The following is a 23,886-nucleotide window of genomic DNA, read 5'->3' on the forward strand; positions in this document are numbered from 1 at the left end:
AGTGATCCTCCTGCCTCAGCCTCCTGAGAATCTGGGACTACAGACGTGCACCACCATGCCTGCCTAATTTTTTAATTTTTTAAATTTTTTGTAGAGATGGGGGTCTTGCTATGTTCCTCAGGCTGGCCTCAAATTCCCAGCCTCAAGCAATCCTCCTGCCTCAGCCTCCCAGAGTGCTGGGATTACAGGCATGAGCCACCGAGCCCAGCCTAGTTTAGGATTTAGGCTAGGGAAGAGAAAGGACATTCCAGGTTGGAATTACAGAGAAGCAGGATCCAAGACTCATTGTGTAGACAGAGTGGCAGAAACCTGGTGCCAGAGAGAAGGGGCTGAGAAAGTAACCCCACCTGAAGGCCAGAGACCAGAGAGAACCAACCTAGACTCACAGACAGGCCTCAGTGGCAGAGACACCAGAGCCCTACCCAAGAAGGAGACAAAGGAAGGTGGGGTCCGGTCTGGAATCAAGCCCAGCTGAGATTGAGAAGGCCACAGAGTGTAGTAAGAAGAGATCCACCTGGCTTTCACTCCCTGACTACTCTGAACTTCAGTCTCTTCTTCCATGAATGTGGTAACAGTGCCCGTCTCATGGAAATGTCAGATTTGGAATTCTTGTCTTTCATGTGCCAGGCGCACGTAGTTGGCCCTAGGAGATGGTGGGACAGGAGCTAGTTCTAATTGGGGAGCTGGATTTACTTAGGCACACTTGAGGCATACTTGGGGTGTCAAGAGAAATTAACATTTTATTTATTGTTAATTATTAAATTATTATTTAATATTTTTTGTAAATTATTATTAAAAAAAATTTTTTTTTAGACAGAGTCTGGCTCTGTCACCCAGAGTGGAGTGCAGTGGCACGATCTTGACTCACTGCAACCTCTACCTCCCAAGTTCAAGCGATTCTCATGCCTCATCCTCCCAAGTAGTTAGGATTACAAGCGTGCACCACCCACCTGGCTAATTTTTGTATTTTTTAGTGAGACAGAGTTTCTTCATGTTGCCAGGATGGTCTTGAACTCCTGGCCTCAAGTGATCCACCCACCTCAGCCTCCCAAAGTGCTGGTATTACAGTGAGTCCAGCAGTAAAATGAAATTAACATTTTAGAAAGTCATAGGCCAGGCACGGTGACTCACACCTATAATCCCAGCATTTTGGGAGGCTGAAGTGGGTCAATCACCTGAGGTCAGGGGTTCGAGACCAGCCTGGCCAACATGGGGAAACCCCGTCTCTGCTAAAAGTACAAAAATTAGCCAGGCGTGGTGGCGGGCGCCTATAATCCCAGCTACTCAGGAGGCTGAGGCAGGAGAATCGCTTGAACCCAGGAGGCGAAAGTTACAGTGAACTGGGATCCTGCCATTGCACTCCAGCCTGGGCAATAAGAATGAGACTCTGTCTCGGCCGGGCGCGGTGGCTCAAGCCTGTAATCCCAGCACTTTGGGAGGCCGAGACGGGCGGATCACGAGGTCAGGAGATCGAGACCATCCTGGCTAACACACTGAAACCCCGTCTCTACTAAAAAATACAAAAAAAAAACTAGCCGGGCGAGGTGGCGGGCGCCTGTAGTCCCAGCTACTCGGGAGGCTGAGGCAGGAGAATGGCGTAAACCCGGGAGGCGGAGCTTGCAGTGAGCCGAGATCGCGCCACTGCACTCCAGCCTGGGTGACAGAGCCAGACTCCGTCTCAAAAAAAAAAAAAAAAAAAAAGAATGAGACTCTGTCTCAAGAAAAAAAGAAAGGGGGGGGGGGCGGGGGGAAGAAAAAATATTTAGGTTCAGATAAACATGGTAAATAAATATACACATTTATTTTCAATCCCTCCTGAATTTGCACTAGAACAACACTGAAGAGATGTTTGGGGTTTTTCTTTTTTTGAGATGGCTTCTTGCTGTGTTGTTCAGGCTGGAGTGCAGTGGCATGATCCTAGCTCACTGCACCCTCAAACTTCTGGGTTCCAGCGTTCCTCCCAACTCAGCCTCCTGAGTAGTTGGGACTACAAGTGTGTGCCACCACACCCAGCTAGTTTCTTAATTTTTTTAGAGAGGGGGGTCTTGCTGTGTTGCCCAGGCTGGTCTTGAACTCCTGGACTCAAGTAATTCTCCTGCCTTGGTCTCCCAAAGTGTTGGGATTACAGGTGTGAGCCACCACACCCAGCTATGAAGAGAAACTTTTTTTAAAAAGAGCTAGTGGCGGGGAAAGAGGAGAAGCAATCAGTGTCCATCCAGAAACCCTGGATGTTCAGTAACTGGCCACATATTGGCCTCTAGAAATGAGGCTGCCATTGGGGCCAGGAACAGAATTGGTTTAAAAGTCTTTAGATTCAGCTGGGCACAGTGGCTCACACCTATAATCCCAGCACATTGAGAGGCCAGGGTGGGCTAATCACTTGAGGCCAGGAGTTCGAGACCGGCCTGGCCAACATGGTGAAACTCCATCTCTACTAAAAATACCAAAGTTAGCCAGGTGTGGTGGCGGGCGCCTGTAATTCAAGCTCCTTGGGTAGCTGAGTCAGGACAATCTCTTGAACCCGGGAGGCAGAGGTTGCAGTGAACTGAGATCACACTGCTGCACTCCAGCCTGGGAAACAGAGTGAGACTGTCTCAAAAAAAAAAAAAAAAGAAGAAGAAGAAGAAGACTGGCCATGCACAGTGGCTCACACTTGTAATCCAAGCACTGTGGGAGGCTGAAGTGGGAGGATTGCTTGACCCCAGCAGTTCCAGACCAGCCTGGGCAACAGAGTGAGACCCTGTCTCTAAAAAAATAAAAAATAAAATTATTCAGGTGTGGCGTCGCATGCCTGCAGTCCCAACTACTCAGGAGGCTGAGGAGGGAGGACCGTTTGAGCCCAGAAGTTTGAGGCTGCAGTGAGCCATGAATGCAGCACTGCACTCCAGCCTGGGTGACAGAAGGAGACCCTACCTCTAAAAACAAAAACAAAAACACCTTAGATCCCCCACCCCGTCCCTGTCCCTGCGTTGCCTGGTGACTGTTCCTCTAGCTGATGTCTGGTATGGACACTTGGTCCCCCTGAGAAGATCATAGAGAATTATTGGGTAGAAGGATCCCAGGCAGGAGGGACTGAAAAAGGAGGATGAAGTGAACATGTGTAATTTTTTTTTTTTTGGGGGGACGGAGTCTTGCTCTGTCGCCCAGGCTGGAGTGCAGTGGCGCACTTTCTACTCACTGCAAGCTCCACCTCCCGGGTTCACACCATTCTCCTGCCTCAGCCTCCCGAGTAGCTGGGATTACAGGCGCCCACCACGCCTGGCTAATTTTTTGTATGTTTAGTAGAGATGGGGTTTCACCATGTTAGCCAGGATGGTCTCGATCTCCTGACCTCATGATCTGCCCACCTCAGCCACCCAAAGTGTTAGGATTACAGGCGTGAGTCACCGCACCCGGCCGAACATGTGTATTCTAAGTGCCCCCTAACCCTACGTGGCTCCCCGAGCCCTGACGGCCACAGCTACTCCCTCCACAGTGAAGATTACAGGAAACTTCTCTGGAGAAAACAGCTGGTCCTCTGAGAAATAAGAGAAGGTGATACAGCCATTAAATATGAACAAAACTGCCACTGAATATGTGAGTATGAATATTCATGCTCATGAATATTCATGTATGTATAAATATTCAGTGAACAAAAAGCTCTGGGGAATGAAAAATATCACAGAAATAAGAAACTGCACGGAAGTGTTAAAAGATAAAGTTAAGAAAATATTTCAGGAACTAGAACAGAAAGGAAACAGGCCGGGGGCGGGGGCTCACACCTGTAATCCCAGCACTTTGGGAGGCCAAGGTGGGTGTATCACAAGGTCAGGAGTTCGAGACCAGCCTGGCCAACATGGTGAAACCACATCTCTACTAAAAATACAAAAATTAACCGGGTGTGGTGGCGGCCGCCTATAATCCCAGCTACTCGGGAGGCTGAGGCAGTAGAATTGGGAGGCAGAGATTACAGTGAGTCGAGATCATGCCACTGCACTCCAGCCCAGGGAACAGAGTGACTCCATCTCAAAAAAAAAAAAAAAGAACAGGAGCCAACAGAGAACATTAGAGAACCTGTTTACAGAAAAGGGGAATGTCGAAAAAGGAGGGGAGAAAATCAAATAATTAATTCAAGAAAATTCCCCAGATTGATAAGGGTGTTTCTTGATTGAAAGGGAGCCCGGACAGCGGATGGAAAAAGGCTTACATCAAAGCACCTCTTTGTGGCTGGGTGACGTGGCTCATGCCTGTAATCCCAGTGTGTTGGGAGGCTGAGATGGGAGGATCCCTTGAGCCCAGGAATTTGAGATCAGCCTAGGCAACATATTGAGACCCTGTGTCTTAAAAAAAGAATGAGGGTAGCAAGAGAATTCAAAACACATGTTCACACAAAAACTTGTGTAAGTAGGTCAGGCGCAGTGGTTCATGCCTGTAATCCCAGTGCTTTGCGAGGCCAAGGCAGGCAGATCGCTTGAGCTCAGGAGTTCGAGACCAGCCTGAGCAACATGGTGAAACTCCGTCTGTACAAAAAAATAAAAAAATAAAAAAAACTTGTACAAGAGTATTTGTAGCCACATTATTCATAATAGCCAAAAAGTAGAAACAACCCTCATTGTCCATCAACAGATGAATGGACAAGCACAATGTGTTCTGCCCATACCATGGAATATGATTTGGCCATGAAGAGAATGGGGTAATGATGCCTGCTGCAATATGATTGGACCTTGAAGACACGATGCTAAGTGAAAAAAGCCAGACACAAATGGCCACATATTGTGTGATTCTATTTCTTTTCTTTTTTTTTCTTTAGACGAAGTCTCACTCTGTCATCCAGGCTGGAGTGCAGTGGCACGATCTCGGCTCACTGTAACCTCTGCCTCCCAGGTTCTCCTGTCTCAGCCTCCCGAGTACCTGGGATTACAAGCGTGCACCACCACGCCCGGCTAATTTTTCGTATTTTTAGTAGAGACGGTGTTTCCCCATGTTAGCCATGCTGGTCTCTAGCTCCTGACCTCAAGTGATCCACCTGCATCGGCCTCCCAAAGTGCTGGCATTACAGGCATGAGCCACTGCACCCGGCTGTGTGATTCCATTTCTATGAAGTGTCCATAACAGGCAAATCTGTAGAGACAGGCTAGAAATAGACTAAGGGTTTTCAGGGGCTGCCAGAAAGATGGAATAGACAGTGATTTCTCCTGGGTATGGAGCTTCTCTTTGGGATGATGGTTCTGGTATTAGACGGTGGTGATGGTAGTGAATATACTCAAAGCTACTGAATTATGTTTTTATTTTTATTATTTTTTGAGATGGAGTCTCGCTCTGTCACCCAGGCTAGAGTGCAATGGCGCAATCTCAGCTCACTGCAACCTCCGCCTCCTAGGTTCAAGCAATTCTCATGTCTCTGCCTCCCGAGTAGCTGGGATTATAGGCGCCCGCCACCAAGCCCAGCTAATTTTTGTATTTTGAGTAGAGATGGGGTTTCACCATGTTGTCCAGGCTGGTCTCAAATTTCTGAGCTCAGATGATCCATCCACCTTGGCCTCCCAAAGTGCTGGGATTACAGGTTTGAGCCACTGTTCCTGGCCTGTATATTTATTTTTTATTGTTGTATTTTATTTTATTTTTTGTAGAGATGGAAGTCCCACTATATTGCTCAGGCCGGTCTCAAAGTCCTGGCCTCAAGTGATCCTCCTGCCCCAGCTTCCCAAAACACTAGGATTACAGGCATGAGCCACCATGTTTGGCCCTGTATGTTTTAAGATGGTTAAAATGGTAAATATTGGCCGGGCGTGGTGGCTCAAGCCTGTAATCCCAGCACTTTGGGAGGCTGAGACGGGCAGATCACAAGGTCAGGAGATCGAGACTATCCTGGCTAACACAGTGAAACCCCGTCTCTACTAAAAAAATACAAAAAACTAGCCGGGCGTGGTGGCAGGCGCCTGTAGTCCTAGCTACTCGGGAGGTTGAGGCAGGAGAATGGCGTAAAGCTGGGAGGCGGAGCTTGCAGTGAGCTGAGATCCGGCCACTGCACTCCAGCCTGGGCGACAGAGCAAGACTCCGTCTCAAAAAAAAAAAAAGGTAAATTTTACATTATGTGAATTTACACCTCCATTAAAAAAAAAAAAAAAAAAAAGAGTGAGCCAGGCACAGTGGGTCATGCCTGTAATTCCAGCACTCTGGGAGGCTGAGGAAGGAAGATTGTTTGAGGCCAAGAGTTCAAGACCAGGCTGGGCAACATTGTGAGACCTCATCTCTACCAGAAAATGTTAAAAATTAGCTAGGTCTCGTGGTGTGTGCTCTAATCTCAGCACTTGGGATGCCAAGTGCTGAGCACTTGGAGATGCCAAGTACTTGGGAGGCCAAGGCGGGAGGATCACTTGAACCCAGGAGTTCCAGGTTGCAGTGAGCCATGATTGCACCACTGCACTCCAGCATGGGTGACAAAGAGAGAGCCTGTCAAAAAAAGAAAGAGAGAGAGAGGGAGGAAGGAGAAGAAAGAAAGAAAGAGAGAGAGAGAGAGAGAGGAAGGAAGGAAGGAGAGAAGGAGAAAAGAAAAGAATGAGATAGAATAAAATATTTTGGCCAGGCACGGTGGCTCACGCCTGTAATCTGAGACAAGCACTTTGGGAGGCTGAGGCAACTGGATTGCTTGAGCCCAGGAGTTTGAGACCAGCCTGGGCAACGTGAAGAAACCCCATCTCTACAAAAAAAAAAAAAAAAAAAAAAAAAAAAAAAAGCCAGGTATGGTGGCCTGCATCTGTAGTCCCAGCTACATGGGAGGCTGAAGTGGGAGGATCGCTTGCCCAGGAGGCCAAGGTTGTGGTGAACTGAGATCATGCTACTGCATTCCAGTCTCAAAAAAAACAAAAAAGAATAAAGAATAAAACATTTTCAGACATAGAAACTCAAAAATGTACCTCCTCATGCACCTTTTCTTAGAAAGCTGTGGGAAGATGTTCTCTACTAAAATAAGTAGCAAACTGGCCGGACGTGGTGGCTCACACCTTAATCCCAGCACTTTGGGAGGCCAAGGAGGGCAGATCACCTAAGGTCAGAAGTGCAAGACCAGCCTGGCCAACATGGCGAAACCCCGTCTCTACTAAAAATACAAAAATTAGCTGGGCATGGTGACAAATGCCTATAATCCCAGCTACTCTGGAGGCTAAGGCTGGAGAATTGCTTGAACCCGGGAGGCGGAGGTTTCAGTGAGCGGAGATCACGCCATTGCGCTCCAGCCTGGGCAACAGAGCGAGACTCCGTCTCAAAATAAATAAACAAAATAAAATAAGTAGTAAACTAAGAAAGAAGAGGCAGGAAATCCAGAAAACAGGACCAAGCCCAGGACAGAGGTGAGGCGGTTGTCAGGGTCACAGTGACGGGAGACTCCAGGCCAGTGGCCACACTCCAGAGAGGCCAGCAGCCAGCCCAACCCGGAGTGGGTCCCATGGCTCTGGGAGAGACATCTTCAGAAAGAACTTGATAGAATTCCCAATGCCTCTGAGCATCTTGGCAGGAGATTTAGACTGTTGAAAGAGTTGGGGTTGAATTAGCATTGAGACTATTAAAACTAGGCAGACAGGCCAGGTGCGGTGGCTCACACCTGTAATCCCAACACTTTGGGAGGCCAAGGCAGGTGAATCACTTGAGGTCAGGAGTTTGAGACCAGCCTGGCCAACATGGTGAAACCCCATCTTTACTTAATATACTAAAAAATTAGCTGGGCATGGTGGCGCATGCCTGTAGTCTCTGCTAATCAGGAGGCTGAGGCAGGAGAATCACTTGAACCTGGGAGGTGGAGGTTGCAATGAGCCAGGATCGTGCCACTGCACTCCAGCCTGGGTGACAGAGTGAGACTCTGTCTTAAAAAACAAACAAACAAAAACCACTAGGCAGACAATCATCAAAGATAGTTATTTACAGGGAAAAAATTTTTCTGGAAAGGAAAAGTAACTGCAATACATCATCCTCATCTATGAGTACTATCCACTTCGTCATAGTACTGCAAACCTGGAGTCAGATCAAAATTTAGATATGGAATACAACAATCAGCTGGGCGTGGTGGCACGCACCTGTAGTCCCAGCTACTCAGGAGGCCGAGGCAGGAGAATCAATGCTGTCTCAAAAAAAAAAAAAAATTTAGATATGGACCTGGTGTGGTGATTCACCCCTATAAATCCCAGCCTTTTAGCCATTTGGGAGGCTGAGGCAGGAGGATTGCTTGAAGCCTGAAGTTTGAGACCAGTTCGGGCAACATATCAAGACCCTGTGTCTACAAAAAAATTTTTAAAACTTAGTTGGGTATAGTGGCACATACCTATTGTCCCAGCTACTCTGGAGGCTGAGGCAGGAGGATCACTTGAGGCCAGAAATTTGAGACCAGCCTGGGCAACATAGGAAGATCCTGTGTCTACAAAAAATTTTTTAAAATTTTAGCTGGGTATGGTGGCACACACTTATAGTCCCAGCTACTCAGGAGGCTGAGGTGGGAGGATTGCTTAAGCCCAAAAGTTTGAGGCTGCAGTGAGCTATAATTGTACCACTGCACTCCAGCCCGAGCAACAGAGCAAGATCCTATCTCAAAAAAAAAGAAGGAAAGAAAAAGAGAAACTACTTTTAGGGTTACCATTTATTGAAACTCTAGTATATGCTAGACACCATATATACAGTGCTTAATTCTCATGAAAACCTTTTTATTTTATTTATTTTATTTATTTTTTTTTTTTTTGAGGCAGAGTCTCACTCTGTTGCCCAGGTGGAGTGCACTGGCGCAGTCTCGGCTCACCACAACCTCCGCCACCCAGGTTCAAGCGATTCTCCTGCCTCAGCCTCCCAAGTAGCTGGGATTATAGGTGCCCACCACCAGGCCTGGCTAATTTTTGTATTTTTAGTAGAGACAGGGTTTCACCCTGTTGGCCAGGCTGGTCTTGAACTCCTGACCTCAGGTGATCTGCCAACCTTGGCCTCCCAAAGTGCTGGGATTACAGGCGTGAGCCACCATGGCCAGCCCTGAAAACCCTTTTACAGATGAAGATGCTGAGGCTCAGAGAGGTTAGGTAACCTGCCTAGGCACACATAGCTTCTAAGTGATAGAGTTTGAATGCAGGTGTGTGTGTCTGTCTTCAAAGCCTATGCTCTTGCCTGGGTCAACCCTGGGAGGCACTGGTTAACCTGTCTCCCTCTCAATCATCCTTGGGTGTCTCTCCCTCCCCATTCCTGGCTCCTGTGTCCTCTGCATGCTGGAAGGGATGGATGGGATAAGCCTGGGCTGGTTGCCCCTGCCGTCTCTGCCTGTGCCACTGCATCCTCTAGACCTGAGTCTCCCTGTGTGCTGACAGGTCGGCGGGACGAAGACTGGTGTGGTGCGGTACGTGGGGGAGACAGACTTTGCCAAGGGCGAGTGGTGTGGCGTGGAGCTGGACGAGCCCCTTGGGAAGAATGATGGGGCGGTGGCGGGCACCAGGTATGGTGGGCTTCTTCTGGGGAGCATGGGAGGGGGTTCCTCTCCCCAGAGTGGGTGCAGGGGATGGAGATGGGACATTGGAGGAAGCTAGTGTCCAGCATGTAGTGTCAGACACCATAATATAAGTCCTTTCCCCTTCCCTCTTTCCCAACAGCCCACTAAGCTGGATAGTGGGATTATCATCCCATTTTACAGATGAGAGTATGGAGGCCAGAGAGGTCATTGTTCAAGGTCGCACAGTCACAGGCAAGCGCCAAGAGTATCTGTCCCCGTGTTCTCTTCTTCGTGTCACTCATGGCTAAGTGGGGTGGGAGCCCTCAAAAAGGAGAGGGAGGCCAGGCATGGTGGGTCATGCCTGTAATCCTAGCCCTTTGGGAGGCCGAGGCAGGTGGATCACTTGAGATCAGGTGTTCGAGACCAGCCTGGCCAACATGGTGAAACCCTGTCTCTACTAAAAATACAAAAAATTAGCTGGGTGTGGTGGCACACACCTGTAATCCCAGCTACTTGGGTGGCTGAGGCATGAGAATCGCTTGAATGGGGGAGGAGTAGGTTGCAGTAAGCCACGATCACACCACTGCACTCCAGCCTGGGTGACAGAGCGAGACTCTGTCTCAAAAAAATTAGCCAGGCATGGCATGGTGGCGTGCACCTGTAGTCCCAGCTACTTGGGAGGCTGAGGCATGAGAATTGCTGGAACCTGGGAGGCGGAGGTTGCAGTGAGCTGAGATCACGCCATTGCATTCCAGCCTGGGCAACAGAGCAAGACTGTCAAAAAAAAAAAAAAAAAAAAAGGGCAAGGCAGCAGTCCCTGCCATCTGGCATTGGGGTCCCCTGAATGACACATGAAATAATCAAACAGTGCCCAGCGCTATATGGCCAAAGGCAGGCCTCACAGATGGGTTCCAGGTCTCATACCATCTCTGATGAAAAGGAGTTGATTGCTGGCGTTGCTGGGTTAGGAGGATCTGAGGCTGTGTCTGGGCTCATGGTGGGTGGAGGAGTGATGTGGTAAGTGGACCATGTCTGTCACAGGTGTGGACTAAGGTGAGGCTACCTGAGTCCCTGTGCAGTCCCTGGACTGGATTCTGTGGTTGAGATGAGGCTGTGACTGCTCTGAGCAGAGTGGTCACCATGGCACAGGGGAAGAGCCAGGCTTGGGCCAGGCCTTGAAAGAAGGTAGGGTTTCCTTTTGGAAGAGGCTTGAGAGGGATTATGCTAGGTAGGGGCTGAGAGCACAGAATGAACAAAGACCTGGAGGTGGGAAAAGGCAGGATAAGGTGGCAGTTTTAAGGTGAATCAGAAGCTGAATGGGGGCCAGGCATGGTGACTCACATCTGTAATCCCAGCACTTTGGGAGGCTGAGGCTGGATCACTTGAAGCCAGCAGTTAAAGACTAGCCTGGACAACATAGCAAAACCCCATCTCTACAAAAGATACAAAAATTAACTGGGCATGGTGGCACACGCCTGTGGTTTCAGCTACCTGGGAGGCTGAGATGGGAGGATTGCATGAACCCAGGAGGCTGAGGCTGCAGTGAGCTATGATTGCACCGCTGCACTCCAGCCTGGGTGACAGAGCCAGACCCTGTTTCGAACGAAAGAAAAACACTGGTTGGGCCCAATTCTCGTGGTCCAGTGTGGAATCCGTGACCAGAGAGGTCTTGAGAGAAGACGGGAATCCGGGGTTTCCATAACAATGCTTTGCCTTCCTGTTTGCAAGATGAATGTTTCTCTTGACTCACTTTTGCTTTCAGAATTCAGGGGTGGATTGGACAGCAGTCCCCACGCCACCCCAAGGTTTCTCTTTCAAGCTTTTGCTTCTCCATACAGGGACTTTGTGGGCAGAGAGCTGATGGGATTCCTTCATTCTGGGAGTGGTCTGAGGGTAGCCTGAGAGTGGGGCTGTAGCTGTGGCTGCGGTCTCTGAACAGTCGTGGGAGCCAACCTTAGTGGGCTTTGGAACCCAGCAGACTGGAGGACCAGTCTCAGCTTTGCTATGTAACCAGCTGTGTGACTGTGGGCAAGTTATTTAACCTCTCTGAACCTAAATTTTCTCATTTGTGAATGTAGATAACTTTGGGGGATGGAGATGAGCATTCATTTAAAAAGACTGGCACAAAGTGGGTCCCAGTAATTATTTCCTACTTCCAAGAGTATCCTCGTTGGCTGTTCACAGCTGCAGAGACTCTCAGACCCTACTCACCTCTATCCTTTTTCTGAGAGTCCTATCTATCCATCTGGAAGATTTCCACCTTGGAGTGTCTTTCCACATGGACCCCAAGGAGGTGTCTTTCTCTTTTTCTGCTGGGCTCTGAAGAGGCAGAAGAGGCAGGGGAGGCTCCAGGCTTTGGGGCCATGACAGCAGCGTGGGTCTCTCCTGCTTCCACAGGTACTTCCAGTGCCCACCCAAGTTTGGTCTCTTCGCGCCCATCCACAAGGTGATCCGTATCGGCTTCCCGTCTACCAGCCCAGCCAAGGCCAAGAAGACCAAGCGTATGGCCATGGGTGTGTCAGCACTGACCCACAGTCCCAGCAGTTCCTCCATCAGCTCCGTCAGCTCTGTGGCCTCCTCCGTGGGGGGTCGGCCCAGCCGCAGTGGCCTGGTGAGGGTGGGGCTGCAGAAGGGGATTCTCTGGTGTGTGTTTGGGAGGGGTGAGGATGTACAGAGATCCAGGTGTTCTGATCTGCTCCTGACTTACTCTAGTTCCAGTTTGGGATTTTTGAACAAAGTAGAAAGTGCATATCTTTTAATAGGGAAAATTGAGCCATTTATGTTTATTGTCATTTTTATATAACTGATTTATTGGAAGCCTAAGCTTTTCTCTGGAAGTTAAGGAGGGTTATACAGATGCAGGGCAAGGGGTTCAGAAAGGTTGGCATCAAACCCTGGATGAAGGGAAAAGAGGAAGCTGCTCGGTGGCTATGGGCAGAGGGCATTCTGTCCAAACCCAGTCTAGGGTTGGAGGTTCCTCTTGTCCTGGGAAAAAGTGGCCAAAGTGAGGAAGTCAGAGGCTCTGGCTATCAGGAGCTGACTCTTCTGAGATGGGGAATTTCCTGAATCTCAAACATCAGGATTTCCCGCTGGGTGAGTCTGCAGGGTCCAGGATGTCAGAGTACTGGCAGAGGAAGAGCAGGACCCTGGGAGTCAAGGCACTTGGGCCCCCCACCTGCTGCGTTGCTGTAGGTTAGGCTGGACAGAGCGAGCCTGCCCCACAGTGCTTCAGATCCCTGAGACCCACCTGCACGCACACCTTCCTGCAGCTCACAGAGACCTCTTCACGCTACGCCCGCAAGATCTCGGGCACCACAGCCTTGCAGGAGGCACTGAAGGAGAAGCAGCAGCACATTGAGCAGCTGCTGGCCGAACGAGACCTGGAACGGGCCGAGGTGGCCAAGGCCACGAGCCACATCTGCGAGGTAGAGAAGGAGATCGCCCTGCTCAAGGCACAGCATGAGCAGGTGAGTGGCAGGTGGGGCTAGGGGTGGAGCTTCTCCAGCCAGTCTCATAGAGTCTCACCCACTCAGAGCGGAGACCCTGGATGGGGTGGGTGCAGAGAAATATGAAGATAACACAAGCAGTACCCATCCCCTGCTTTCCACACATAAGCCTCAGTGACCTGGTGAATTTCCTTCCAGTCTTTTCTGCCTATGTATAAGGAAACGTACACCTACTTTCAGAATCTGGCTACAAGCTTGTATATCTTGCTTTTTTATTATTTATTTTCTTTTTTTCTTTCTTTTTTTTTTTGACGGAGTCTCGCTGTGTCGCCCAGGCTGGTGTGTAGTGGTGCAGTCTCAGCTCCCTGCAACCCCCACCTCCTCGGTTCAAGCGATTCTCCTGCCTCAGCTTCTTGAGTAGCTGGGATTACAGGCAAATGCCACCATGCCCAGCTAAGTTTTGTATTTTTCTGTGGAGATGGGGTCTTGCTATGTTGCCCAGTCTTGTCTGAAACTCCTGACCTCAAGTGACTCTCCTACCTTGGTCTTGCAAAGCAGTGCAATTTTTACAGGCATGAGCCACGTGTCCCGCCTCTTCCCCATCTTGATGTCTGCATTGCCATCTATCACAGGCTTTGTCCTTAATGACATCTGATGTGACTAGTCCCTGCTCTTTAGATTATTTCCAATTTTTCACTTTTTTTGAGACAAAGTCTCACTCTGTCGCCCAGGCTGGAGTGCAGTAACGCGATCTTGGATCACTGCACCCTCCGCCTCCTGGATTCAAGCAATTCTCCTGCCTCAGCCTCCTTAGTAACTGGGACTACAGGTGTGTGCCACCGGGCCCAGCTAATCTAATTTTTGTATTTTTAGTAGAGACGGGGTTTCACCATGTTGGCCAGGCTGATCTCGAACTCCTGGCCTCAAGTGATCTGCCCGCCTCGGCCTCCCAAAATACTGGGATTACAGGCATGAGCCACCGCACTCAGCCAGTTTTTCACTCTTTCTACATACCACTGCAGTACATATATTTTTTAATGTATGACTGTCTATATTTCAGATTATTCTGTTTGTTTGTTTGTTTGTTTTTTTGAGACGGAGTCTCGCTCTGTCGCCCAGGCTGGAGTGCAGTGGCGCGATCTCGGCTCACTGCAAGCTCCGCCTCCCGGGTTCACGCCATTCTCCTGCCTCAGCCTCCCGAGTAGCTGGGACTACAGGCGCCCACAACCGCGCCCGGCTAATTTTTTGTATTTTTAGTAGAGACGGGGTTTCACCGTGGTCTCGATCTCCTGACCTTGTGATCCGCCCGCCTCGGCCTCCCAAAGTGCTGGGATTACAGGCGTGAGCCACCGCGCCCGGCCTATTTCAGATTATTCTTTTGAGCAGATTCTAGAGTTGTATTTCAGGGAAGTGACTCACTGCCCCAGGCCTTGGGGTTGCCGCTGTCTTGTGTCTGGTTTTTTCTCTGATGTTTGTCTCCCGTGGGAGAGCTCTCTCCTGGGCCTCTGTCGCCATCTGGGGTCTGGCTTGCCCCTCCTTGGATGCCAGGATTAATAAGGCCAAGGTCATGGCTGTGCTTTGATGAGGCACAGACAAGACAACAGGTTTGCAAGATAACAGGTCTTAGGCTCTTGTGGGTTGAGGGTGGGTGGCAGGTACTGAGGGCAGGTGGGCCTGAGGGTCTTGCCTCTGCCTCTCTTTTTCCTGCTGGGTCCCTTCCTTCACACCTAGGCCCACTGTGCATGCCCGGCAGGTGCCAGCAGGGAAGTCGGGGTGACTGGGGGTTCCACGCCTGGCTCCTTGCCTCTCTGCCACTACACCCCCAACCTGGGCCCCACACCCCGGAGCATGCTGACCCCATTTTGGCCTTCCTCGGGGGCTCAGTATGTTGCAGAAGCCGAGGAGAAGCTGCAGCGAGCCCGGTTGCTGGTGGAGAGCGTGCGGAAGGAGAAGGTGGACCTGTCCAACCAGCTGGAGGAGGAGAGGAGGTACGTGCTGGCCCACCCTCACCCTGGGAGGACATTCTCCCTGATCCCCCTTAAGGAGGATGAGGAAGAGGGCAGGTTTGGGAACTGCAGACCCAGGTTCCAGTCCTGCCCCTGCCACCACCTGGCTGTGTCACCCTGGACTGGTGACATGAGCTCTTGGGCCTCAGTCTTCCCATCTGTAAAGTGAGGTACTGGTCCTGTCTTCTGCAGGCCGTTGGGAGAACTCTTCATACAACTGGAGTAAAGCACCCAGCACGGTGCCAGGCACAGAGGGATACCACATATTTAAACTTTTTTTGAAACAGGGTCTCACCAGGCTGGAGTATAGAGCCACGATCACAGCTCACTGCAGGCTCGACCTCCCGGGTTGAAGCGATCCTCCCACCTCAGCCTCCTGGGTAGCTGGGACCACAGGCGTCCCCCACCACACCTGGTTCATTTTTGTATTTGTTGTAGAGATGGGGTTTGGGCACGTTGGCCAGGCTGGTCTCGAACTCCTGACCTCAGGCTATCCACCCTCCTCGGCCTCCCAAAGTGCAGGCATGAACTGTCGCACCCGGCCTTGGAACACCACATTTGTTCATTGCATAGAGTTCACTGTTCCTGCACTCTCCAGCAGAATATTGAGAAGATAATAGCTGGCAGCGGTGGAAGGGAGTTTGGTTATCACACCAGGTGTCCCTGGGGAGCCATGCGCCAGGAAGAAGGTTAAATGTCCCACCCCTCCACTGTTCACACAGTGCGCCCCTCCCCAACCCAGGGCTGAGACCGTGGGTGGAGCTCACAGCTCCTGTCCTGGGGTTTTTGTTTTTGGGTTTTTTTGTTTTTTGTTTCCTTCCTCCTTCCTTCCCTCCCTCCCTCCCTCCCTCCCTTTCTTCCTTCCCTCCCTTCTTTCTTTTAGATGGAGTCTTGCTCTTGTTGCCCAGGCTGGAGTGCAGTGGTGCGATCTCGGCTCACTGCAATCTCCACCTCCCAGGTTCAAGTGATTCTCCTGCCTCAGCCTCCTAAGTAGCTGGGATTACAGGCATGAGCCACTGTGCTCAGTCACAAACACAGATCTTGAAGGCATCATGGAGTTGTGTTCAGAAGGGGCCTGGGTGGAAGTCTCTGCATTGTCCTGTGCTTGCTGTGTGGCCTTGGGCAGGTCGCTTGCCCTCTCTGGGCCTCATTCCTCATTGCTATGCTGAGAGCTGTTAGGAAGCCCTAGGAAGAGCAGCTTTGATTTTTTGTTTGTTTTTTTTTTTCTGAGACAGAGTTTTGCTCTTGTTGCCCAGGCTGGAGTGCAATGGCGCAATCTCGGCTCACCGCAACCTCTGTCTCTTGGGTTCAAGCGATTTTCCTGCCTCAGCCTCCTGAGTAGCTGAGATTACAGGCATGCACCACCATGCGTGGCTAATTTTGTATTTTTAGTAGAGACAGAGTTTCTCCATGTTGGTCAGGCTGGTCTCAAACTCCCGACCTCAGGTGATCCGCCTGCCTGGGCCTCTCAAAGTTTTGGGATTATGGGTGTGAGCCACCATGCCTGGCCCAGCTTTGAGCTCCTATGTGTGGCTGTAAGGTGGAGTGGACCTGTGTCTCTTCCCTGGGCTGTCTTGACAGGTGTGTGGCTGAGTGTGTCTCCTTGAGGGCAGCCCTGGATGCCTGGACATTCCACATCCAGGGGCAGTCCTGGGAGTGGGGATTGGGCCTCTGGCCCCCAGTGTTGAGGCCTGTGATGAGAACGGGGTCAACAGCAAAGGGAGCCCACTTTCCCCCTCTCCTTTCCTTCCTCCCCACAGGTTGTTCCTTGTGGTAGGTGTCTGTTCCCCGCAGTGATGAAAACAGCGTTGTCGGCTGAGCGTGGAGGCTCACGCCTGTAATCCCAGCACTTTGGGAGGCTGAAGTGGGCGGATCAGTTGAGGCCAGGAGTTTGAGACCAGTCTGGCCAACATGGCAAAACCCCGTCTCTACTAAAAATACAAAAATTTTGTATTGAGGTTGCATGCCCAGTGGCGCATGCCTGTAATCCCAGCTACTTGTGAAGCTGAGGCAGGAGAATCGCTTGAACCCGGGAGGCAAAGGCTTCAGTAAGCCGAGATCACGCCACTGCACTCCAACCTGGGCAACAGAGCGAGACTCTGTCAAAAAGAAAGACGGAGAGAGAGAGGGAGGGAGGGAGGGAGGGAGGAAGGGGAAGGGGAAGGGGAAGGGAAGGAAGGAAGAAAGGAAAGAAAACAGTGTTGTCACTCACATCCCCGGGCCACCCTGTCCTTTATTTTATTTCCCCCCACCCTGAGGAGGAAGGGTGTTGCCTTAAACACTCCCATTCTGGAGTTATTTGTGGTTTTTCCTAGAGTGCAGGACAGCAGGCTGGGAGGTCTAGAGTTTTCCAGGACTGTGGACCATTTTGATGGCCTCACCTCTGGACTCTGGGCCATTCTGATGGCCTCGCCTCTTCTCTGCTGTTGCTCACTCGGTGAATCCTGTTGCTCTGGGCAAAGCCGGGTCAGCCGCCTCTTTCCCTCCCCTGCAGGAAGGTGGAGGATCTGCAGTTCCGCGTGGAGGAGGAGTCCATCACCAAGGGAGACCTGGAGGTAACAGAGGCCCCTTCCCTGGGCACTCTTAGCACCAGTGCCTGGCCCTTGCTAGGGCAGATGGTCATGAGGTCCAGCAGCAACTCCAGGACCCTGGGGGAAGGGGCTGGTTGCGGGGAAATGGGGAAGGATCAAAGGTCTAGTGTCTGAGATGTGAGTGGCTCAGCCCAAGGAGCCCCCCAGGGAAGCTGTGCTCCCCATGTCAGCAGCTGGATGGGGTGGGCAGGATGAACCCAGGGCAGGGCAGATGGAGGGCTGGGCCCCAGGATAGAGTGGCTGAGGTCTCCTGTCCCTTCTTCTTAGGCAATAGCCCTAAAGGTGCCCCTTCGTTCATCTTGGATTCCAGGTAAAATTTTGGCTGAAAGTAGCTTGCTGAGTCACAGAATTTGTAGGTAGGAAAACTGAGGCTCAGAGACCAATGGAGCTGAGCGTGGTGGCTCACACCTATAATCCCAGCACTTCAGGAGGCCAAGGCAGAGGATTACTTGAGCCCAGGAGTTCAAGACCAGCCTGGGCAACATAGCAAGACCCCATCTCTACAAAAAATTTAAAAAGTTAGCCGAGCTTGGTTATGTGCACCTGTGGTCCCAGCTACTTGGGGAGGCTGAGGCTAGAGGATCGCTTGAGTCTGGGAGATGGAGGCTCCAGTGAGCTATGATTGCACCTGTTTTTTTTTTGTTTGTTTGTTTGTTTGTTTTTTGGTTTTGCTTTTTTTTTTTTTTTTTTTTTGGTGAGACTGTCTCAAAAAAAAAAAAAAAAAAAAAAAAGGATGTTGGGGCACAACCCGGCGTCAGAGCCTCAGCCCAGCTCGGCATGTTCTAATTAAGTTTCCCTCTTAGCCAAGGGGCAGGCCATGTGGTTGCTCCTGGCTGACTTTTCCATTGGCAGCTGCTCTCCTGCAGGGGTTGGATGGGGTTGTGGGAAAAGCACCTGTGTTTGCCAGGAACAGAGACCCCCTGTGCCAGCTGCAGTCAACATGGGGGCTTACTGAAGGGCTGTAGGAAAGGTCACAGCAGGGCAGGCCGTTCAGGGGACTGAAGCCAGAAGCAGCATCAGGAGCTAAGCCTATCCATGTGCCCCTTACTCAGGGCCTCCCTCCCATCTGTGTCTGGGGTCAGGCTCCTGTCTGTTTCCCACTGTGTCTCCCGGCTTGCTCTTCTCCCAGCCCCGCCCACTACCTACCAGCTGTCATCCAGAGAGGCTCTGATTGGTCCTAGTGGTAGCCAATGGGCTGGCTGGCTCTGGATAGGGGTCCACCCCGGATCCAATCGGCCCTGGCTGGGAGAGGCAGAGGGCGGGACAGACAGTGACAGACAGCTAATTCAGTCCAAAGGGTTGCAGAATCCCCACTTGACGTTTTATTGTACCAAACTGAATTGTGATCATATTCATGGCAACCAGAAGGCAAAATGACCAAAGTCCCACTCATCCCTTCATCCCCACCCCTTTTTTTTTTTTTGGAGACAGGATCTCACTCTGTTGCCCAGGCTGGAGTACAGTGGCATGATCTGGGCTCACTGAAGCCTCCACTTTCTGGGCTCAAGTGAGGCTTTGCCTCAGCCTCTCAAGTAGCTGGGACTACAGGCGTGTGTCCCCACACCCGGCTAATTTTTTTTTTTTTTTTTTTTTTTTTTTGTAGAGGCGGGGTCTCGCTATGTTGCCCAAGTGGGTCTCAAACTCCTAGGCTCAAGCAATTCTCCTGCCTCGGCCTCCCAAAGGGCTGGGATTACATGCGTGAGCCATCACATCTGGCCTCCACCCATCTTGTTTTTTTTTTTTGTTTTTTTTTTTTTTTTTTTTTTTTTTGAGACGGAGTCTCGCTCTGTCGCCCAGGCTGGAGTGCAGTGGCCGGATCTCAGCTCACTGCAAGCTCCGCCTCCTGGGTTCACGCCATTCTCCTGCCTCAGCCTCCCGAGTAGCTGGGACTACAGGCGCCCGCCATCTCGCCCGGCTAGTTTTTTGTATTTTTTTTAGTAGAGACGGGGTTTCACCGTGTTAGCCAGTATGGTCTCGATCTCCTGACCTAGTGATCCGCCCGTCTCGGCCTCCCAAAGTGCTGGGATTACAGGCTTGAGCCACCGCGCCCGGCCGCCTCCACCCATCTTAAAAGTCAGAAATAAAAACCAGAGCCCCTCCTTGACCTTCTGGTCCCCTCCAGCTTTATCGCCCCACCTCTCTGCCTGTCTTTATTGCGGAACTCTCCAGGAGTTTATCAGGCTCATGGTCTTCCCTCCTGTCCACACTCCCCCAGCTGCACAATGAGAAGGCCCCATTCCAACTCCCCCGCCTCTTCTGCTGGCTGCTCCTCCTTCCTGTTCTCTGAACACTGGCCCATCCAAGAGCACAGTCCCAGGCCCTTCACGTCTTGTCCACACTCACCCTGAGAGCTTCCAGACTGTGGCCTCCGTGCCCTGGATGAGCCCCCTATGAGTCCCACGGTCTTCCCCAAGCTCCCTCTACCATGCCCACTTGACATCTCCACCCAATTGAGGAAGGAGTAAGCACCTGTATCAATTTCCTGGGGCTGCAGTAACCCACGGCCGCAAATGTGTGGCTTAAAACAACACAAACATATGCCCTCGCAGTTCTGGAAGCCAGAAGTCTAAAATCAAGGCTGGGCATGGTGGCTTATGCCTATAATCCCAACACTTTGGGAGGCCAAAGCGGGTGGATCACTTGAGGTCAGGAGTTCTAGACCAGCCTGGCCAACGTGGTGAAATACTGTCTCTACTAAAAATACAAAATTAGTTGGGCATGGTGGTGGGCGCCTGTAATCCCAGCTACTCTGGAGGCTGAGGCAGGGGAATCACTTGAACTCGGGAGGCGGAGGTTACGGTGAGCCGAGATTGCACCACTGCACTTCAGCCTGGACAGCAGATGAGACTCCTTCTCAAAAAAAGGAAAAAAGAGGCCGGGCGCGGTGGCTCAAGCCTGTAATCCCAGCACTTTGGGAGGCCGAGACGGGCGGATCACAAGGTCAGGAGATCGAGACCATCCTGGCTAACATGGTGAAACCCCGTTTCTACTAAAAATACAAAAAAACTAGCCGGGTGAGGTGGCGGGCGCCTGTAGTCCCAGCTACTCGGGAGGCTGAGGCAGGAGAATGGCGTAAACCCGGGAGGCGGAGCTTGCAGTGAGCTGAGATCCGGCCACTGCACTCCAGCCTGGGCGACAGAGCGAGACTCCGTCTCAAAAAAAAAAAAAAAAAAAAAAAAAAAGTCTGAAATCAAGGTGTTGGAGAATCTATTCCAATCTACCTTCCAGTAGGATTGCCAGCAGCTTTTGGTGCTCCTTGGCCTGTATAACTGCATCAGGCCAGTCCCTGCCTCCTGTCACTTTGCCACCTTCCCTTTGTGGCACTTCACTTGACCATCTTATGGAGACAGCAGTCACTGGATTTAGGGCCCACTCTAATCCAATCCTAATCCAATATGACCTCATTTTAACTAACTACATGTGCAAGACCCTATTCCAAACAAGGTCACATTCGTTCTTTATTTTGTTTGATTTTTATAGAGATAGGATCTCACTATATTGTCCAGGCGGGTCTCAAACTTCTGAGCTCAAGCGATCCTCCCACCCTAGCCTCTCAAAATTCTGGGATTATAGGTGTGAACCACCATGGCTGGCTAAGGTCACATCCTGAGGTTCTGAGTGGGCATGAAATTTAAGAGGACACTATTCAACCCAGGACTGCAGCCCAAATGGAACATGTCCTAACTACATCTATCCAGGCCTCCCCTAACACCACCCCCCTTACAGTTCCCATCTCAGGAATTGGCCCCCAAATCCACACAGTTGGCTGGGCATGGTGGCTCACGCCTGTAATCCCAGTGCTTTGGGAGCCTGATACAGGAAGATTGCTTGAGCCCAGGAGTTTGAGACCAGCCTGGGCAACATAGCAAGACCCTGTTTCTACAAAAAATATAAAAAAATAAGGCAGGCATGGTGGCACATGCTTGTAATCCAAGCACTTTGGGAAGCCAGGGCGGGAGGATTGATTAAGCCCAGGAGTTTGAGACCAGCCTGGGCAACATAGGGAAACCTTGTCTCTACCAACAATGGAAAAATTATCCAGGTATGGTAATGCATACCTATGGTCCCAGCTACTTGGGAGGCTGAAGTGAGAGGATCGCTTGAGCCCGGACAGCTGAGGCTGCAGTGAGCTGTGATCACACCACTGCACTCCAGCCCGGGCAACAAAGCAAGAGCAAGACCTTGTCTCAAAAAATAAAGGCCGGGCGTGGTGGCTCACGTCTGTAATCGCAGCACTTTGGGAGGCCAAGGCGGGCGGATCATGAGGTCAGGAGTTTGAGACCAGCCTGACCAACATAGTGAAACCCCATCTCTACTAAAAATACAAAAAATTAGCCGGGCGTGGTGGTGGGCGCCTGTAATCCCAGCTACCCAGGAGGCTGAGATAGGAGAATTGCTTGAACCTGGGAGGCGGAGCTTGCAGTGAGCTGAGATTGCATCATTGCACTCCAGCCTGGGCGACAGTGTGAGACTCGTCTCAAAAATAAATAAATAAATAAAAATAAAATAAAAGTTAAACAATTAAAAAAATAGAAAACAAAAAATTCCTTTTGACCTTGTCTCCAAAATGACGCACATCCCCACAGCTGCCTCCCTGGGCCAGGCCCCGGCACCATGCCATAGATAGCCCTCTCCTTAGTCTTCTGTTCCTCCAAAGTCCATTCTCCACACTGAATCTAGTCTTTTTTTTAAATATCTTTTTCATTTTTAATGTTGGAAAATTTTAAGCCTATACAAAAATAGAGAAGACAGTATAATGACCTTTCATTTACTCATCACTCAGCTTCAACAGTTACCAACTCACTGCCAGTCTTATTTCAGGCATGCCCTGACCCAGGGCCCCCCCCACATCCCAGACGTCATATGGCCAAATATTTTAAAAATGTAAATCAGACCGGGTGCGGTGGCTCACACCTGCAATCCCAATACTTGGGAGGTAGAGGTGGGAGGGTTACTTGAGGCCAGGAGTTAGAGACCAGTCTGGGCAGCATAGTGAGACCCCATCTCCACAAAAATTAAAGTATTCTGACTGGGTGCAGTGGCTCACGCCTATCATCCCAGCACTTTGGGAGGCCAAGGCGGGTGGATCAGTTGAGGTCAGGAGATTCAGACCAGCCTGGCCAACATGGTGAAACCCTGTCTCTACTAAAAATACAAAAATTAGCTGGGCGTGGTGGTGGGCACCAGTAATCCCAGCTACTCAGGAAGCTGAGGCAGGAGAATCACTTGAGCCCAGGAGGCGGAGGTTGCAGTGAACCAAGATCATGCCACTGCACTCCAGCCTGGGCAACAGAGTAAGACTCTGTCTCAGAAACAAGTACAAACAAAGAAACAAAATAAACAAAATAAAAAATTCACCAGGCATGGTAGCACATGCGTGTAGTCCCAGCTACTTAGGAGGCTGAGGCAGGAGGATCCTCTGAGTCCAGGAGGTTGAGGCTACAGTGAACTATGATGGCGCCACTGCATTCCAGCCTGGGTGACAGAGCAAGACCCCATCTCTAAAAATAAATAAATAAAAAGTTAAAAAATATGGCTGGGTGTAGTGGCTCACGCCTGTAATCCCAGCACTTTGGGAAGCCAAGGTGGGTGGATCATTCGAGGTCAGGAACTCCAAACCAGCCTGGCTAACATGGAGAAACCCCATCTCTACTAAAAATACAAAAATTAGCTGGGCATGGTGGCACTCACCTGTAATTCCAGCTACTTGGGAGGCTGAGGCAGGAGAATCGCTTGAACCCAGGAGGCTGAGGTTGCTGAGCCAGGCTTCCACCACTGCACTCCAGCCTGGGTGACAGAGCGAGACTCTGCCTCGAAAAAAATAATAATAATTTAAAAATAAAAATGTAAATCAGATCCTGCCCCTTTCCTGCTGACACATCTAGCACTGTGACATTTAATATCATCTAGGCTCTGTAGAGTGGGCCAGAGAAGCAGAGAAGACCCCCAGGGCCCAAACCCCCCCGCCCCCCCCACCATGTTGTCCCAGCCCTGTCTCACACCCCTGCCCCTAAGTTATCATACACCAGGCTTTTCTGTTTCTGGAACACCAGAAGTTGTGTCTTGCCTCTGAGCTTTTGTACACGCTAGTTCCCCTGCCTGAAACACTTGCGCCTCTTCCTCTGGCGCCTGCCTTGTACAAGGAGTCCTTGTCCTTCAGGACTCACTGGTAAATTACATGTTTCCTCTATTTCACCTTCATTCCAGTTACTTTCTCCCCAGTGCTCTGTTCATAGTGCAAATCACAATCTGGAGTGATCTTCACTGTTCTTTTATGGTTTACATCCCCCTCCACCCCCAGAATATAAACCCTTTGAGGGGCCAGGCGTGGTGACTCATATCTGTAATCCCAGCACTTTGGGAGGGTGAGGCGGGCAGATCATCTGAGGTCAGGGGTTGGAGATCAGCCA

At 50.7% G+C, this 23,886-nt stretch overlaps 1 protein-coding gene across 10 annotated transcripts in view; it reads left to right on the forward strand.

The window, feature by feature from the left end:
• CLIP2 (CAP-Gly domain containing linker protein 2) overlaps window positions 1–23,886 on the forward strand; it is a 115,066-nt gene that overhangs the window by 56,298 nt on the left and 34,882 nt on the right. For all 10 annotated transcript variants that reach the window (XM_045389722.3, XM_074034766.1, XM_074034769.1 and 7 more), the window contains 5 exons: window positions 9,315–9,439; window positions 11,831–12,044; window positions 12,703–12,900; window positions 14,764–14,867; window positions 17,380–17,440. In XM_045389722.3, coding sequence (XP_045245657.2) covers window positions 9,315–9,439; window positions 11,831–12,044; window positions 12,703–12,900; window positions 14,764–14,867; window positions 17,380–17,440 — 702 coding nt within the window. The remainder of the gene's footprint in view (window positions 1–9,314; window positions 9,440–11,830; window positions 12,045–12,702; window positions 12,901–14,763; window positions 14,868–17,379; window positions 17,441–23,886) is intronic.

Source organism: Macaca fascicularis, chromosome 3 (genome assembly GCF_037993035.2).
Source record: "Macaca fascicularis isolate 582-1 chromosome 3, T2T-MFA8v1.1".
Classification (NCBI taxonomy): Eukaryota; Metazoa; Chordata; class Mammalia; order Primates; family Cercopithecidae; genus Macaca; species Macaca fascicularis.